Source organism: Haliotis cracherodii, unplaced genomic scaffold (assembly GCF_022045235.1).
Source record: "Haliotis cracherodii isolate W230 unplaced genomic scaffold, xgHalCrac1.p SCAF_62, whole genome shotgun sequence".
Classification (NCBI taxonomy): domain Eukaryota; kingdom Metazoa; phylum Mollusca; class Gastropoda; order Lepetellida; family Haliotidae; genus Haliotis; species Haliotis cracherodii.
In genome coordinates, this window is record NW_027266322.1 from 16,437 (window position 1) to 33,992 (window position 17,556).

A 17,556-nucleotide genomic window follows, 5' to 3' on the forward strand; every position below is an offset into this window, starting at 1 on the left:
TATTACGCAGATATGCAGAATATTATATTTCCTATCTGATGGTGTAAATTTAACTGGAGATATTAATACGGTTTGAAAAAAAAGATGCTGTTAAGTGTCCGAGTATTTATTCTGCGTTGAAAAACAGGAAATTTCTCCGCTTTTTATCGTACACTGGCGAAAGTACTGTGCGACGATTTCTTTCATTTAGTCGCTTTACGTAAACTGTGAGCGAACAAAACACTGCTGAATTACTGAACGACATAAATATACATCAAATGGAGTGTTATGTCAATGTATAACGACATACATTCAATGCAAAATATAGCCTGCCGTAAATGGCGAAAACTGATTTTGTCTCTAAGACGTCAAAAGGCGACAGAGAGGTTTACACCGTACAAAGAAAAAGGGGCAGAACTCAATGCTTAGTTCCAGTTTATTGTAACTCAGGTCACTTGGTGAGATATAGCTGTGGGTAAGGACAATATATTTTTGTCGTGTTTTGTTCAGAGGCACCAAACTATATATTCCAACACAAATATCGATATTGAAACTGTATACTCCCTTATAATTGATATCTCTAAATTCATCGTGGAAATCTGGTCAGTCGTAAGACTAGAGTGTAAAGAAGGTGTCACGCAGTGGGAAATAGCTTCATTGAAATGGAGGAATTGGAAAGAGAAAATGAATATCTCGCTAATCAGAAATATTTCTTTTTAGATTTCAGCAGCAATAATATGCAACACATCTCCAAAGAAAAAGATGTATTTTTGTCTTTGTTAGAATATATCGCCCACATGAGGTCTGTGCTGTACTTGCATATGTCGCGAAGCCAGCAGTGTGCCGCACTGTGACATTAGCTATATCGCATTTGGCAGAGAAAACAGCCCGCTGCTTCAGTGTTGAGACCTAAGCCGGAATGCCGTGATGTCATGGACTGTGTGACGTCACTGTCATTGTACATTTGGCGCCACATAGGCTGGGCGAACCTCAGCTCGGTCTGAGGTCACCGAGTGCAGCGAGGTGTAAACAAACACTATTAATTTTCACCATTAATAATAAACGTATGGCGTTAAACACAGAAATATATAACGACGTGCCTGAACATATCACGAGGTGCGGTGTTTACATACCAATCACACATCATCTCTATTTACACTCAATTAACAATTTTCTTACCTAATCACACAACAAATGACAAAATATCTGAAAATGTTTTTAGAATTTTTATTCAGTTTCAACAAAAATCATGATATATTTACACACGACGACGTGGACGGCACACCACGTCTCTGTCAACGTCCTTCTCCACCGTCTACACAAACACGACACTGACGTCACTGAGCGCCGTGGGACACGAGGAGATCCACGACTGGCTGAAGGCTCCTGAGTCTCGCCAGGTCTGCCGCTGTCAGCCCCAATTTGTTCCTGGCGTCGATGTCCACCACGTTCAATGACAGCATAAACTCTATTGTCTCCGTGTCTCCTCTCAGACAGGCCATGTGAAGGGTGCTGTCACCGTCCTTGTCCACCAGTGACACATCGGCCCCTTTACTCACCAGGAGCTCCACCACGTCGCTGTGTCCCCTCACTGCTGCTGCTATCACCGGTGTCATGCTCCTCATTCCTCTACTGTTGATGTCCACCACGTCCAGAGACAGCACATACTCCACTGTCTCCATGTCTCCTCTCAGACAGGCCATGTGAAGGATGTTGTTACCGACCCCGTCCACCAGTGACACATCGGCTCCTTTACTCACTAGGAGCTCCACCACGTCTCTGTGTCCCCCCGCTGCTGCCCTCATCACCGGTGTCGTGGTGAACTGTCCTCTACTGTTGATGTCCACCACGTTCAGTGACAGCACAAACTTCACCGTCTCCAAGTGTCCTTTCATACAGGCGAGGTGAAGGATGTTGTCACCGTCCTCGTCCACAAGTGACACATCGGCTCCTTTACTCGCAAGGAGCTCCACCACGTCTCTGTGTCCTAACCCTGCTGCCCCCATCACCGGTGTCGTGCTCCTCAGTCCTCTACTGTTGATGTCCACAACGTTCAATGACAGTACAAACTTCACCGTCTCCAAGTGCCCTCTCATACAGGCGAGGTGTAGGATGTTGTTACCGACTCCGTCCACCACTGACACATCGGCCCCTTTACTCACCAGGAGCTCCACCACATCTCTGTGTCCCCCCACTGCTGCCCTCATCGCCGGTGTCGTGCTCCTCAGTCCTTTACTGTTGATGTCCACAACGTTCTGTGACAGCACAAACCTCACCGTCTCCAAGTGTCCTCTCATACAGGCGAGGTGAAGGATGTTGTCACCGTCCTTGTCCACCAGTGACACATCGGCTCCTTTACTCATCAGGAGCTCCACCACGTCTCTGTGTCCGCCCGCTGCTGCCCTCATAACCGGTGTCGTTCTCCCCTGTCCTCTACTGTTGATGTCCACCACGTTCAGTGACAGCACAAACTTCACCGTCTCCAAGTGTCCTCTCATACAGGCGTAGTGAAGGATGTTGTCACTATCCTTGTCCACCATTGACACATCGGCTCCTTTACTCGCAAGGAGCTCCACCACGTCTATGTGTCCGCCCGCTGCTGCCCTCATTACCGGTGTCCTGCTCCCCTGTCCTCTACTGTTGATGTCCACCACGTGCAGTGACAGCACATACTTCACCGTCTCCAAGTGCCCTCTCATACAGGCGAGGTGAAGGATGTTGTCACCGTCCTCGTCCACAAGTGACACATCGGCTCCTTTACTCACCAGGAGCTCCACCACGTCTCTGTGTCCATACCATGCTGCCCTCATCACCGGTGTCCAGCTCCCCAATCCCCTACAGTTGATGTCGACACCCTGAGACAGGAGCCGCTTCACCTCCTCCAGGTCCCCGTCCCTGCTGGCGACACCGAGACGGTCACAGTCTTCTGGTGATGGAGTCGCTGTAACACAAAGTAAAATCTGTACACATGCAGACATCTTCGTCACAAGGTTCACACCTCGCCGTGTTGACACGTGGCACGATGCGTCATCAAACACTTCCAACACGGCTGACAATACAACGATCAAGGGGGAGGACGACAGCTGGTTCATGTAATCAAGGGTTATGTAGTCAATGTTTAAAATCTTTCGGTTACATCCAGTAGTTGCAACATCATTCTATGTATGGCTGGAGAGTGTTAACGTTTGATTAATTGAGCTTTATATGATGATACTGCCAGTACAGTTGCTTGGAAATATTAGATAGATCTAATAAGACATGTCATTGGAGTATGTCAGCCTGTTTGTTTGTAGTAGTCCGGCAATAAGATGACAGTCAAGTAGTTGACAACATGAGCACCGATCGACACAACTAAGATACGATAACATGCAAGAAGCAAGTCAGAAACCCCATGGGTCTATACCCCAGCTTGTTAATTGTTGGAGGGATTAAAGTGTAGGCTTTCTACCTGCTGGGTTCTCCCACCCACCTTGTGTAGCAGGCTTTTTTGTGGTCGTCATTGGTGTCCTCGCGGTCTGACTCGGATCACTCGAAGCTGAAACACAGAACATGGTGTTCAGAAAACAATACAAACCACACAAACATTATACATGCACGATATGGCCATTTGACAAATTTTATGCACTGATTAAACCTAATACAATTCTAAATACGTTTATCTTAGTAGAGGTAAAACATTACTAAAAATATAAGGTAGTCTAGCGACTAACAAATCACTCAAACGACTATCTTAATATACAACACAAACATATGCTGTTCATATGAAGGTTTGTGGAGTGAACTTTCTGGCTTATATTTGTTACATGTTGATCTGACCTCATCCCTGCAAAGTTCGACAGTGACAGTATCTACCCTGTGTAGCAGGCATTTTTGTGGTCACTGGTCTCCTCTCGGTCCGACTCGGGTCACTTGAGGCTGAAACAAAATATGCTGTTCAGCTGGGTTGGGTGAGTTGGGTTTTACACGCTCTTAGCAATATTCCACCAACATGTGGGTGGGGAACACCACATATTGGCTTCACACATTCTACTCATTTGGGGGAATCGATCACGGGTTTTCGGCGTGAAGAGCGAATGCGTAAACCACTAGGTTACCCCCACCCCCTCCCCCACCCCCACCCCAACCCCTCAATATATGCTGTTAAGAAAACTATATATTGAAAGTAAACAATATAGCTGCTGGAAGTTTTTGTCTTTCAACAAATGTGTGACTTTCAAATTTATTCACTGATGAACTTGACTTATAATACATTTGCTGTAGCATAGGAATTATTAATATACCGTAGCATGGTGACTAACAAATCATGGAAATCGCGTAAATTTATTAGATTCAGAAATCGTTTAATCTACCCCGCGCGTCTATAGGAACAAAAAGTTCCTGAATCATCCTAAACTTCACACTGCCTCTGTGCTACCTGCTGAGATATATATTTTCTCTTGGTTGAAATGTTGCAGGAACTGATTAGATTGTTATTTTGTTTGGAACATTACATCACTACACAAGCGACAGAAATTGGCACTAGTCCTAAAGTCCTTGCCAAACATCCCAATAGTTCAGATATCATAACGACTAGGCAGTAAACATATGCCATTTTAAGGGTTTCATATGCTATCATTATAAGGACTCGATGACTAAACAACGCCAACTGAAAATGGCAGACACCATCTAGATTAGCCGCCGAAACAGATTCCATTTTGTATAGCGGTAAAAATTATGTGAATAACCACTGAAAATCAGTGATGACACCAGGTGTTCGCGAAAAGGATGAGGATGTCCTGCTCTACGGGTAGCCCTGCTCTACGGGTGGTATAAGCTCTTACCGCAATAAAATATTCTCCCTTGAACAGTTTGTTTTTTCAACTATATGCAATAGTTTTCTCAAAACTCTATGGGATGTGTGGGAAATTGAAATAATGCCTTATGGGTAATTAAATAGAAAGTACATGCATTTCTATTTCTTCGTACAACTGCCAATAACATGTCACATTTGGTCTTGGTAGATTATAATTTCGACTTTTGTAACCTGTTCATTTTAATTTTTATTTCAACCCTGAAATGCGTGACATTTTCTTTGATAGGCATTACTTTGAAGTTGACGGATGACAAGGTAGACACAATTTTATGGATAATAACTTCTTTAATACTGTAGAAAGCGAGGTTTCGGAATACATCCTTATACACTTGCCATCACTCAACAGAGATCAAGGCTATTTCATCCCACCCGCCTACTATGAACTCATCAAGCAATAATCACTTATCCTGTTTAATTGGCTTCATGTCCCATTGGCTTCCAGTTATGTGTTCTCTGTCCATCATGTTGTGACAGTATTATCCTTTTGTTGTCAACACCTACCGACTGAATGTTGTCGGTTATATTTTAGACTATATAATATGCCTCATTCGCGTATCCCCTATGTTGTTCACATATAGTATTCTAAGATAGTACAGTCCTGGGATAAAAGATTTCTTAAGGTTTTAACTCATTTTAATGTGGACTTCTTATTGAGATCGGTTTTGACTACGAAACAATACATCGCTCATGTTAGAAATGTTCTCACTTCTGATAATAACGATAAATGGCTTGCCACTGTATGGGACTTTTAACGTCTTTTGGTATGACGCGGCCGGTGATCGAACCCCGGACCTTCCGCTCTCCGGGCGGACGCTCTACCACTAGACCACGGAGGCGGTCTACAATGTAATGAACGCCTAAGAGTTATTGTCATTCTTGAAACTGGCGGAAGTCAGTGGTGGGTAGCCAATATGTTCAATGTGTTCTGCAGGGCTGTTAGCTGATATTAGGAAGGTTGAATTCCCAGTTGACGTACTTACTTTTTTAAACCAAATATGAGGACTGTATACGACATACGTTAGTCTCTTAACGACGTTTCTACAATTAATATTTTGAATAAGCCGTTAAAATGCCAGTTGTGACAGGGATGATGGTATGGTAGCTGTAACGGACAGATTGACAGTCGTTGTTACGTGCGTCACTAGGTAATTAGTACGGCATTGACCTTGATGATTGTTACTATACTTTGAGGATTTCTGTGGCCAGTGGCGGACGTAATTCAAAGTCAAATCTATATATTTGTGTACCGATTACATAACTCTTATGGACAGGGTTGGGTGGTAGTGCACCGGACGACACTGTGTATATTGGGCGGCTTCTTTGATATCTCCTCCAAACATACTTTTATTGAATGACGCCATTAAACGATGACACACATCTCGTTGAATATATCAAAGCAGCAGTTCATCTTTCATAAACTTGTTTTTGTCTTTGTGCTCAATATATCCACATGTCAACGAAAATTTGTAATAAATGTATCCACAAAAAATACATTTTCAGGCTAGGTATTTGCCCACAGCAACACCTGCATAACTGTATATTCACGCTTGGTGTGGTAGATCGTAATTGACCAAGAGCAGGTATTGTAGAATCACCTGTAAGTAAGGCAGACACTATAGTTAGATACAACGTCCTAATGAGAATATGAGTATTATCATAAGAAGGCTGTTGTTTTTTTCTGAACTGTTACTATTTTTATACCAAAAGTAACAATGCATTTAAAAGTTGCTTTAGTGTCACAATATTCACTTAAGTTTTCCTCAATCGCCTGTAAACATAATTCCCATTGGTCAGTTCGACACCGCATTAAAATACGCGCACGTGTTCCTTTATATTGTATACCTAGTGTCACTTACTTTCCCATTGTGATGTATAAACGAGACAGAAAATGGGAAATGAAAAAGGAACAAACTAAACTTTAATGTGTTGGAAAATATCGCCAATGAATTGGTGTACACGCGAATGAATTCGTATGATAAACTGTCAAAGCGTTTTGAGAGGTAAGGCCGGGTTCATTAAAGATCGTTGCAATATCTAAAAAAAGTGAAATTTGTAAAACTTTTGTAAAGGAAACATCCAACCAAAGGCCCTATTTAAATAGTAATATAATGATATAATATAAAGTATGTTTCACATGATACCATATAGTTTGTACACAATTAGATAATTATTCAAAGGGACAGACGAAAACATGGGCGAAATATTTTAATAGTTGAATTAAGGTAAAATGAGTGGAATCATGTGTCATGCTTATAACACCTTTATGTATTTGCGAAACTAAAACTCTTGAGCAAAGGGAAATATTCTCACCCATGGGCCAAACCATTTTTCTCGCCCATGGGCGAAATATTTCAATATCACTATAAAATCGTTGAGTTAAGTTAAAGTGAGTTAAATTTTGTGTCATGATACTTAAATAAATACATTTAATGTATTTGCAAAACAAAAACATGAGTTTTGAGTAAAGGAACATATTCTGGCCCATTGGCCTGCCCATGGGCCCCCCACATGGGCCACACTTCGCCCATGGGCAGGTCCAAGGGCGACATAGTGTAAATATTTAGTAATTGAATAATTTTCTTTTCATTGTTTCTTCCTAGGTATGTTCCCATGAAAGCAGCATGTATAATTTTGCAAAAACCTTTGACCGAGACTGGGCAAAGACCGTAGAGTTTCTGGACTTTTAGGTTTCCAGAATTAAAATGGGACTTGTTCATGACATTGGAGTATGTCAGCCTGTTTGTTTGTAGTAGTCCGGCAATAAGTGGCGGAATCTGATACAGACAGTCCAGTGATTGACAACATGAGCACCGATCGACACAACTAAGATACGATAACAGGCAAGAAGCAAGTTAGGACACCCATGGGTCTATACCCCAGCTTGTTAATTGTTGGAGGGATTAAGTGTAGGCTTTCTACCTGCTGGGTTCTCCAACCTACCTTGTGTAGCAGGCTTTTTTGTGGTCGTCATTGGTGTCCCCTCGGTCCGACTCGGATCACTCGAGGCTGAAAAACAGAACATGGTGTTCAGAAAACAATACAAACCACACAAGCATTATACATACACGATATGGCCATTTGACAATTTTATGCATTTGAAATTTTCACTGATTAGACCTAATACAATTCTAAATACGTTTATCTTAGTAGAGGTAACACATTACTAAAAAAAAAAGATTGTCTAGTGACTAACAAATCACTCAAACGACTATCTTAATATACAACACAAACATTGAGACTGCTGTTTATATGAAAGTTTGTTGAGTGAACTTTCTGGCTTATATTTGTTACATGTTGATCTGACCTCATCCCTGCAAAGTTCGACAGTGACAGTATCTACCCTGTGTAGCAGGCTTTTTTGTGGTCAATGGTCTCCTCTCGGTCCGACTCGGGTCACTCGAGGCTGAAACACAAAGTATGCTGTTCAGCTGGGTTGGATGAGTTGGGTTTTACACGCTCTTAGCAATATTCCACCAACATGTGGGTGGGGAACACCACATATTGGCTTCACACATTCTACTCATTTGGGGGAATCGATCACGGGGTTTCGGCGTGAAGAGCGAATGCGTAAACCACTAGGTTACCCCCACCCCCTCCCCCTCTCCCTCCCCCACCCCCACCCCCACCCCCACCCCCTCAATATATGCTGTTAAGAAAACTATATATTGCAAGTAAACAATATAGCTGCTGGCCTCAGAGAAGTTTTTGTCTTTCAACAAATGTGTGACTTTCAAATTTATTCACTGATGAACTTGACTTATAATACATTTGCTGTAGCATAGGAATTATTAATATACCGTAGCATGGTGACTAACAAATCATGGAAATCGCGTAAATTTATTAAATTCAGAAACCGTTTAATCTACCCCGCGCGTCTATAGGAACAAAAAGTTCCTGAATCATCCTAAACTGCACACTGCCTCTGTGCTACCTGCTGATATATATCTCTGCTCTTGGTTGAGGTGAGTGTGAAATGGGGTTTAACGTCGCGTCCAAGATTATTGCACTTATATAGCGACGTGCATGTACGTGTGTGTGTCTGCTTGTACTAGTCCGGACTGATGCCGATTTATAGTGCTAGCCCACTGAGATACCATGCCGCAGTTTAACATAAATACCCCACTCAGACACAGCATACTGACTCCGAGCCGACCAGCCCCTTAATGCCGAGCGCCAGACAGGATTACAACAAGTACCATCTTTTAACGTCTTTTGGTATGACGCGGTCGGGGATCGAACTCCGGACCTTCCGCTCTCCGGGCGGACGCTCTACCACTAGACCACAGAGGCGGTCTCTCTTGGTTGAAATGTTGCAGGAACTGAATAGATTGTTATTTTGTTTGGAACATTACATCACTACACGAGCGACAGAAATTGGCACTAGTCCTAAAGTCCTTGCCAAACATCCCAATAGTTCAGATATCATAACGACTAGGCAGTAAACATATGCCATTTTAAGGGTTTCATATGCTATCATTATAAGGACTCGATGACTAAACAACGCCAACTGAAAATGGCAGACACCATTTGATGATACTGCTCGTGTATTTAGCACGAACACAAAACTAGTGTGTCTTTATCATAAGCTTCCACGGGACAACTGTCGTTTCAAGGGAGCACCTGTCAATGTATACTATAGATCACGCTTTTACGTTGTGGTTTTCCACAGTAACACGAACGAATTCGAAGGATCGAGGTGATAGAGATAGGACCAAGTGATGAAAACTAGACTCGTGACTGCAAATAGATAAATTGTCAATGCAACAGAATAACCAATCTAGATTAGCTGCAGAAACAGATTCCATTTTGTATAGAGGGCAAAAAGCGGTAAAAATTATGTGATTAACCACTGAAAAATCAGTGATGACACCAGGTGTTCGCGAAAAGGATGAGCATGTCCTGACCTACGGGTAGCGTCCACACTACATGGTGGCATATGCTCTTACTGCAATACAATAGTCTCCCTTGAACAGTTTGTTTTTTCAAAACTGTATGGGATGTGTGGGTAATTGAAATAATGAAATAATGTGTGTGTGCGTGTGTGTGTGTGAGTGTATTTCCTTCTTAGTATATTTGTATATATATCGCATTGGTTTTTGACAGTGTTGTTGTAGTGTTTTATTGGATTATGTACGGTACCAGTTCCCAGCCTGATTGGCCCAAGCTGCCCTTGTTCTGGCCAGTTCTATTGTGTTATGGCGGGGGTCCGGGGTAATCTTTAGTGGGCAAGATATTCTTGCTCACCGCTTGCTCAGTTTTATCTTCTATGCTAACACAAGCACTTTGTGAGTCAGTCCACCATGTATAGCTGCACCAGGCAGTCACTGCATGAGACAGATACTGTGACAGACACGACTTTTCACAGCAGCATGTCTCTCTAATGGCTAGTTTTAATACTAAGTTTTAAACAATATGTAGGATATAATATTTGCTTTAGTATAGCATGTATATTGTAAACATTAGTTCAGTGTAGGTTATAATTGTGTGATTTGAGTGTATAAGCAACATGTAGGATATAATATTTGTTTTAGTATAGCATGTATATTGTAAACATTAGTTCAGTGTAGGTTATAATTGTGTGATTTGAGTGTATAAGCAACATGTAGGATATAATATTTGTTTTAGTATAGCACGTATAGTGTAAACATTAGTTCAGTGTAGGTTATAATTGTGTCATTGGACTGTATGCATGTAGTTTAAGCCATTAGCATAAGTACAGTAATGATTATAAGCACACCATTCATGTTTTTTTCTATATGAAGTGAAAATTCTATAATATTTTTACGATAAAGCGACATATATAAGTATTTGTGTCCCCATCTTGTCCGCCATTTTGTTGGCCATGTTTAATATTTAATACCATGGTACATGTTATGTTTGTGCCATGAGAAATTAATCAATATCATTCATATTCATGTACGTTATTTGTAATTAAGCGTACATCACAGCACAGGTAATGCTGTACTCGGATGGCTGAGATACGGACACGTTTATGTAGGTTTATCTATGCCATTCCATTTGAGATAATGTTTAGAATGAAATCACGTGCAGGATTACTGTGTATATAATTGTACGACATGTATACTTAACTAAGTAAGTGAAGTGTGTTTTATCACTTACAGCAGGATCTGCAGTGACAAGCAGTTACAGTAGATTATGCCTACTGTCACCCGAGTGCCACACATTCGGTAGGCATCTTTAACATTCTAGTCCTAGTATAAGCTACATACCTGTATTTGTGAACTGCATGAATACTATACATCTTGTACATATGAGTGCATTTGTGCAGTTTAAATAATATGTAGCACAGAGATGAGTATTATGAATCATTTGATATCTGTCATAGCTTCATGTGATGGGATGTAAAAAACATTTATGTCTATTCATCAAAACTAAGTTCTGAATATTACAAAATGATGACATCATGATTAATGTGGAGAATTAATTTTAATTATTATATCAATAACTGTGACACGTGCAGTGTTTTAATGTGTAGAACTCCATGTATGTTTTACTTATTTGTTGTTCGTTCTGCTACAGGGTGAGTATGGATATTGGACCCTGTTCAGACATCTCAATTTTCTGAGACAGTTTTATGTAGGATAACACTGTTATGTGTCAGTGTATTTTATTGTTTAACAATGTGTGTAACCGTGTTACAATGTTTCTGTTGAGATTTGGTAGACGCTCACTGCATTGTATTTGGGCAGTGGCTAGTCGTCAGGAATTTAGTGCCATTTATCTGTAAGCTGTCGTCAGGAAGTTAGTATATTTTGATGCTCGTGTGCATGCTCCTCACAGCGATATCGCGATATAACTATCGCGGCCACCAGTCAAAGCTCCCCACTGTGATAGGTGGCTGCAAACAGGCGTAAATGAGAGCCGACAAACCGTTGACTACAAACAAGTGATGACTGCCGTGACCCCTGCTAATATATTGTCTTTGTTTGTCAATTTGATTTTTCGTTTCATCACAATTTTCATGTAATTGATATAGTAAGAATGTAAGTGGTTGACATGTTGACATGCTAAAAGTAACTTTTGGTGTCCACATTTATAACACAGCAAATTTAGACACAAGTTAAAGGCAGAAGAAGGCATATCCTTTGTATGTATATATATATATATTATTTTTTAATTTGAAGTTTACACGATATACGGCTTTTCCATTGGACGAGAGGTCGGTCACATGTCCGCGAAATTGACGCTCATAAGTGTATGAACGACACAATTTGACGTTCACCACGTTTGTCACGAGCCTGTGTTCTTGAAATGACGTAAACACCTGGGACTACTTCCGCATTACTGGGGAAACCCCTGGGAATTCCCTAGCACGAAAACATACATAAGCGTTCTTTCTGATCTTTTAGAACCTTTAATCTTGGTCTCAGCGTTTCAGTATGCATTGAGAAAAGTCAGAGAGCTTGACTGCATGATTATTCACGAATACCCTCGCTACGGCCCACCCTAATGAGCAAACGAAGAAATACACATCCAAACTATCGTAGTATCGACTCGATCCGTGTCTAGGCTGACAGTGACCGCCTCCAGCAATCCATGAATGTACCTTAATGTCTGTTTGACGCATCTTTAATCACCTATCAATGATCGGCCAGATCAATGATGACTAACACATGTAACTGCCACAGGTTCATTAACAACTTCGTAAATCTCTCCCGTCATGTTTATCGCGTTGGCCATTTTGATGCCTTGTACTTGATGTAAATGTATTACGACGCGCTGTCATTGTGACTGACTTACTGAGGTAGTTCTTTACAGACCTTTCTCATCTAATGGTAATATTATCTGAACACATGTGTTGTGTAAGATGTTCCTCAAGAGCAAGTTATGTATCCATACGCTCATGTCACCTCTCTTTTTGAGGAACTATTTTATTCCGATTCCGCAATATAACTGGTTGTTGTATGCTGTCAGTGTAAACATGAAGTCACACGTATTAAATAAAATTGTGTTTAGATCTCGGCCTACATCATTTGAGGTAAGAAATCGGGATGAAAAAATTATAAGAATTGACTTTCACAGCTCCGACGTTCATACAGTTTGGCCCTCACTCAATGAAGGTTCATACTCCAATGAATTCACACAAAGTGAAGGTCAATTCTTAAATATATATATATATAGTTTGAAATTCAAGAAATACGCTAATGCTTTTTTCAAAGGAATCATGCATCTTTCGCGTGGAATGTTTAGAGAGAAATCTCTGCTAAAAGTCTCACCTCCTGCAGCACCAGGAAACGAAGGGGGCGATGTTGTGAATGACACCTGCGACAACGACGATGTAGTCAGCGACCTGTCAGTAACATCGACCTCTTTAATATCTTCTCTCATCACACAGCTTGCATTCAGTGTCACCATGTCCTCTATAAGACCGGTGATTACTTGATTTGAATCATGTAGGTCATCAATGGTCTGATTTAGTTGAATGTTTAACCTCTGAATGTCAGTTTTTAACTTTTGCTGCATTTCCTGCAATCCCTCCCTGTATGACTGTTCAACAGAGGTGCGCGCTTCTGTCTCTTCTCTCTTCACACAGCTTGTATTCAGTGTCACCGTGTCCTCTCTAAGACCAGTGATTACTTGATTTGAATCATGTAGGTCATCAATGGTCTGATTTAGTTGAATGTTTAACCTCTGAATGTCAGTTTTTAACTTTTGCTGCATTTCCTGCAATCCCTCCCTGTATGACTGTTCATCTTTGGTTCGCGCTTCTGTCTCTTCTCTCTTCACACAGCTTGTATTCAGTATGATTAAATCCTTCCTAAGCACAGCGTTCACCATCTTTGCATCAAGAAGACCAGCTACCGTCTCATTCAGCTGCAGCTGTAAGCTGTGGATGTCTTGGTCAATGCTTTCTTTGTAATTGTCCATTTCTCTTTCAACACGTCTCAACTGTTGTTTTACTGCCTGAAGTTGAGTCTTAGTGTGTTGTACACTGACATTCATGTTGTTAACTGCATCAAGAACATGTCCGCTGATAACATTCCTGATGTTATACTCTTTCAGGATGCCAGTAATCGCTTGATTCACTAGAGGCTTTATCAGGGCAGGCAGGAACGTGTCAGTCAGTTGATTTTTCAGTGATGACTCCCACCTCTTAAAGTGCTGTTTCATATCAGTCTTAATATTAACAACTCTTCCTTTCCATGTTTGGATACTTGCCGTCAGGACACTCACTTGTTCAGTCAAGGCGGTCAAACTGGTATCAGCATGTACGTCTCTGACACCACATAACAACACAAGACTGATGAATACAACTCTTGTTAGTTCCATCATGCAGAGATATGTGCAGCTCGTCGCAGTAACGAGAAGACTGACTTGGTGCTGGATCAACATCGAACTTATCCCGAAGTGTTTGACAAAAAGCCAACTCAGGAATGCTCTGACAGAAAATTCCTGTGCGTACATGTGGCACCACAGAAACAAATAAGGCAGGGAACTTCATCAGAGTATTGTGTTACATACCAAGTATGTTGCCACAATGGTCTTGTGTTGAGAGTATTATCACTATTGAAGTAACTTGAAATATATTATAATTCTTGTTTACATTAATCTCGATCCAACCCCTTCATCATTAATGATGTGCGTAAATTACTTCTTTTTGTCTTACGCTGCGGAAATTACATATTACCCATCCCCGACACCAAGGTCTGTATGTCCACTGTATAACATGTACCCTTGATCCACCCATCCCCGACACCAAGGTCTGTATGTCCAATGTACAACATGTACCCTTGATCCACCCATAGTAGACACCCAGGTCTGTATGTCCAATGTACAACATGTACCCTTGATCCACCCATAGTAGACACCCAGGTCTGTATGTCCACTGTACAACATGTACCCTTGATCCACCCATACTAGACATCCAGGTCTGTATGTCCACTGTACAACATGTACCCTTGATCCACCCATACTAGACATCCAGGTCTGTATGTCCACTGTACAACATGTACCCTTGATCCACCCATAGTAGACACCCAGGTCTGTATGTCCACTGTATAACATGTACCCTTGATCCACCCATCCCCGACACCCAGGTCTGTATGTCCACTGTACAACATGTACCCTTGATCCACCCATAGCAGACATCCAGGTCTGTATGTCCACTGTACAACATGTACCTTTGATCCACCCATAGCAGACATCCAGGTCTGTATGTCCACTGTACAACATGTACCCTTGATCCACCCATAGTAGACATCCAGGTCTGTATGTCCACTGCACAACATGTACCCTTGATCCACCCATACTAGACATCCAGGCCTGTATGTCCACTGTATAACATGTACCCTTGATCCACCCATCCCCGACACCCAGGTCTGTATGTCCACTGTACAACATGTACCTTTGATCCACCCATAGCAGACATCCAGGTCTGTATGTCCACTGTACAACATGTACCCTTGATCCACCCATAGCAGACATCCAGGTCTGTATGTCCACTGTATAACATGTACCCTTGATCCACCCCCCATCCCCCCCCGACACCCAGGTCTGTATGTCCACTGTACAACATGTACCCTTGATCCACCCATAGCAGACATCCAGGTCTGTATGTCCACTGTATAACATGTACCTTTGATCCACCCATACTAGACATCCAGGTCTGTATGTCCACTGAACAACATGTACCCTTGATCCACCCATACTAGACATCCAGGTCTGTATGTCCACTGAACAACATGTACCCTTGATCCACCCATACTAGACATCCAGGTCTGTATGTCCACTGTATAATATGTACCTTTGATCCACCCATACTAGACATCCAGGTCTGTATGTCCACTGAACAACATGTACCTTTGATCCACCCATACTAGACATCCAGGTCTGTATGTCCACTGAACAACATGTACCCTTGATCCACCCATACTAGACATCCAGGTCTGTATGTCCACTGCACAACATCTACCCTTGATCCACCCATACTAGACATCCAGGTCTGTATGTCCACTGTATAACATGTACCTTTGATCCACCACCCCCCCCCCCCCCCCCACCCCCCCGACACCCAGGTCTGTATGTCTACTGTATAACATGTACCCTTGATCCACCCATACTAGACATCCAGGTCTGTATGTCCACTGTACAACATGTACCCTTGATCCACCCATACTAGACATCCAGGTCTGTATGTCCACTGTATAACATGTACCTTTGATCCACCCCCCCACCCCCCCCCCACCCCCCCCGACACCCAGGTCTGTATGTCTACTGTATAACATGTACCCTTGATCCACCCATACTAGACATCCAGGTCTGTATGTCCACTGCACAACATGTACCCTTGATCCACCCATACTAGACATCCAGGTCTGTATGTCCACTGTATAACATGTACCTTTGATCCACCCCCCCCCCACCCCCCCGACACCCAGGTCTGTATGTCTACTGTATAACATGTACCCTTGATCCACCCATCCCCGACACCCAGGTCTGTATGTCCACTGTACAACATGTACCCTTGATCCACCAATAGTAGACACCCAGGTCTGTATGTCCACTGTATAATATGTACCCTTGATCCACCCATCCCCGACATCCAGGTCTGTATGTCCACTGTACAATATGTACCTTTGATCCACCCGTACTAGACATCCAGGACTGTATGGCCACTGTACAACATGTACCCTTGATCCACCCATCCCCGACATCCAGGTCTGTATGTGCACTGTACAACATGTACCCTTGATCCACCCATAGAAGACACCCAGGTCTGTATGTCCACTGTACAACATGTACCCTTGATCCACCCATAGTAGACATCCAGGTCTGTATGTCCACTGTACAACATGTACCCTTGATCCACCCATACTAGACATCCAGGTCTGTATGTCCACTGTACAACATGTACCTTTGATCCACCCATACTAGACATCCAGGACTGTATGTCCACTGTACAACATGTACCCTTGATCCACCCATAGTAGACATCCAGGTCTGTATGTCCACTGTACAACATATACCTTTGATCCACCCATACTAGACATCCAGGACTGTCTGTCCACTGTACAACATGTACCCTTGATCCACCCATACTAGACATCCAGGTCTGTATGTCCGCTGTACAACATGTACCCTTGATCCACCCATAGTAGACATCCAGGTCTGTATGTCCACTGTACAACATGTACCTTTGATCCACCCATAGCAGACATCCAGGTCTGTATGTCCACTGTACAACATGTACCCTTGATCCACCCATAGTAGACATCCAGGTCTGTATGTCCACTGCACAACATGTACCCTTGATCCACCCATACTAGACATCCAGGCCTGTATGTCCACTGTATAACATGTACCCTTGATCCACCCATCCCCGACACCCAGGTCTGTATGTCCACTGTACAACATGTACCTTTGATCCACCCATAGCAGACATCCAGGTCTGTATGTCCACTGTACAACATGTACCCTTGATCCACCCATAGCAGACATCCAGGTCTGTATGTCCACTGTATAACATGTACCCTTGATCCACCCCCCATCCCCCCCCGACACCCAGGTCTGTATGTCCACTGTACAACATGTACCCTTGATCCACCCATAGTAGACATCCAGGTCTGTATGTCCACTGTATAACATGTACCTTTGATCCACCCATACTAGACATCCAGGTCTGTATGTCCACTGAACAACATGTACCCTTGATCCACCCATACTAGACATCCAGGTCTGTATGTCCACTGAACAACATGTACCCT

General features: G+C 42.5%; 1 protein-coding gene across 2 annotated transcripts; it reads right to left on the reverse strand.

The window, feature by feature from the left end:
- Positions 1-1,246: 1,246 nt before the first annotated feature.
- LOC139446978 (ankyrin repeat domain-containing protein 50-like) lies at positions 1,247-14,257 on the reverse strand. Of its 2 annotated transcripts, XM_071228198.1 has the most exons (4): positions 13,069-14,257; positions 7,772-7,837; positions 3,449-3,514; positions 1,247-2,920 (listed from the first exon to the last, which is right to left on the reverse strand). In XM_071228198.1, exons 1-4 carry the CDS (start codon positions 14,255-14,257, stop codon positions 1,317-1,319), a joined length of 2,925 nt encoding a protein of 974 aa, XP_071084299.1. In that variant the 3' UTR covers positions 1,247-1,316. The 2 variants fall into 2 exon arrangements, with proteins under 2 accessions (XP_071084299.1, XP_071084298.1); XM_071228197.1 differs by lacking the exons at positions 7,772-7,837; positions 13,069-14,257 and adding an exon at positions 3,832-3,947.
- Positions 14,258-17,556: the final 3,299 nt, after the last annotated feature.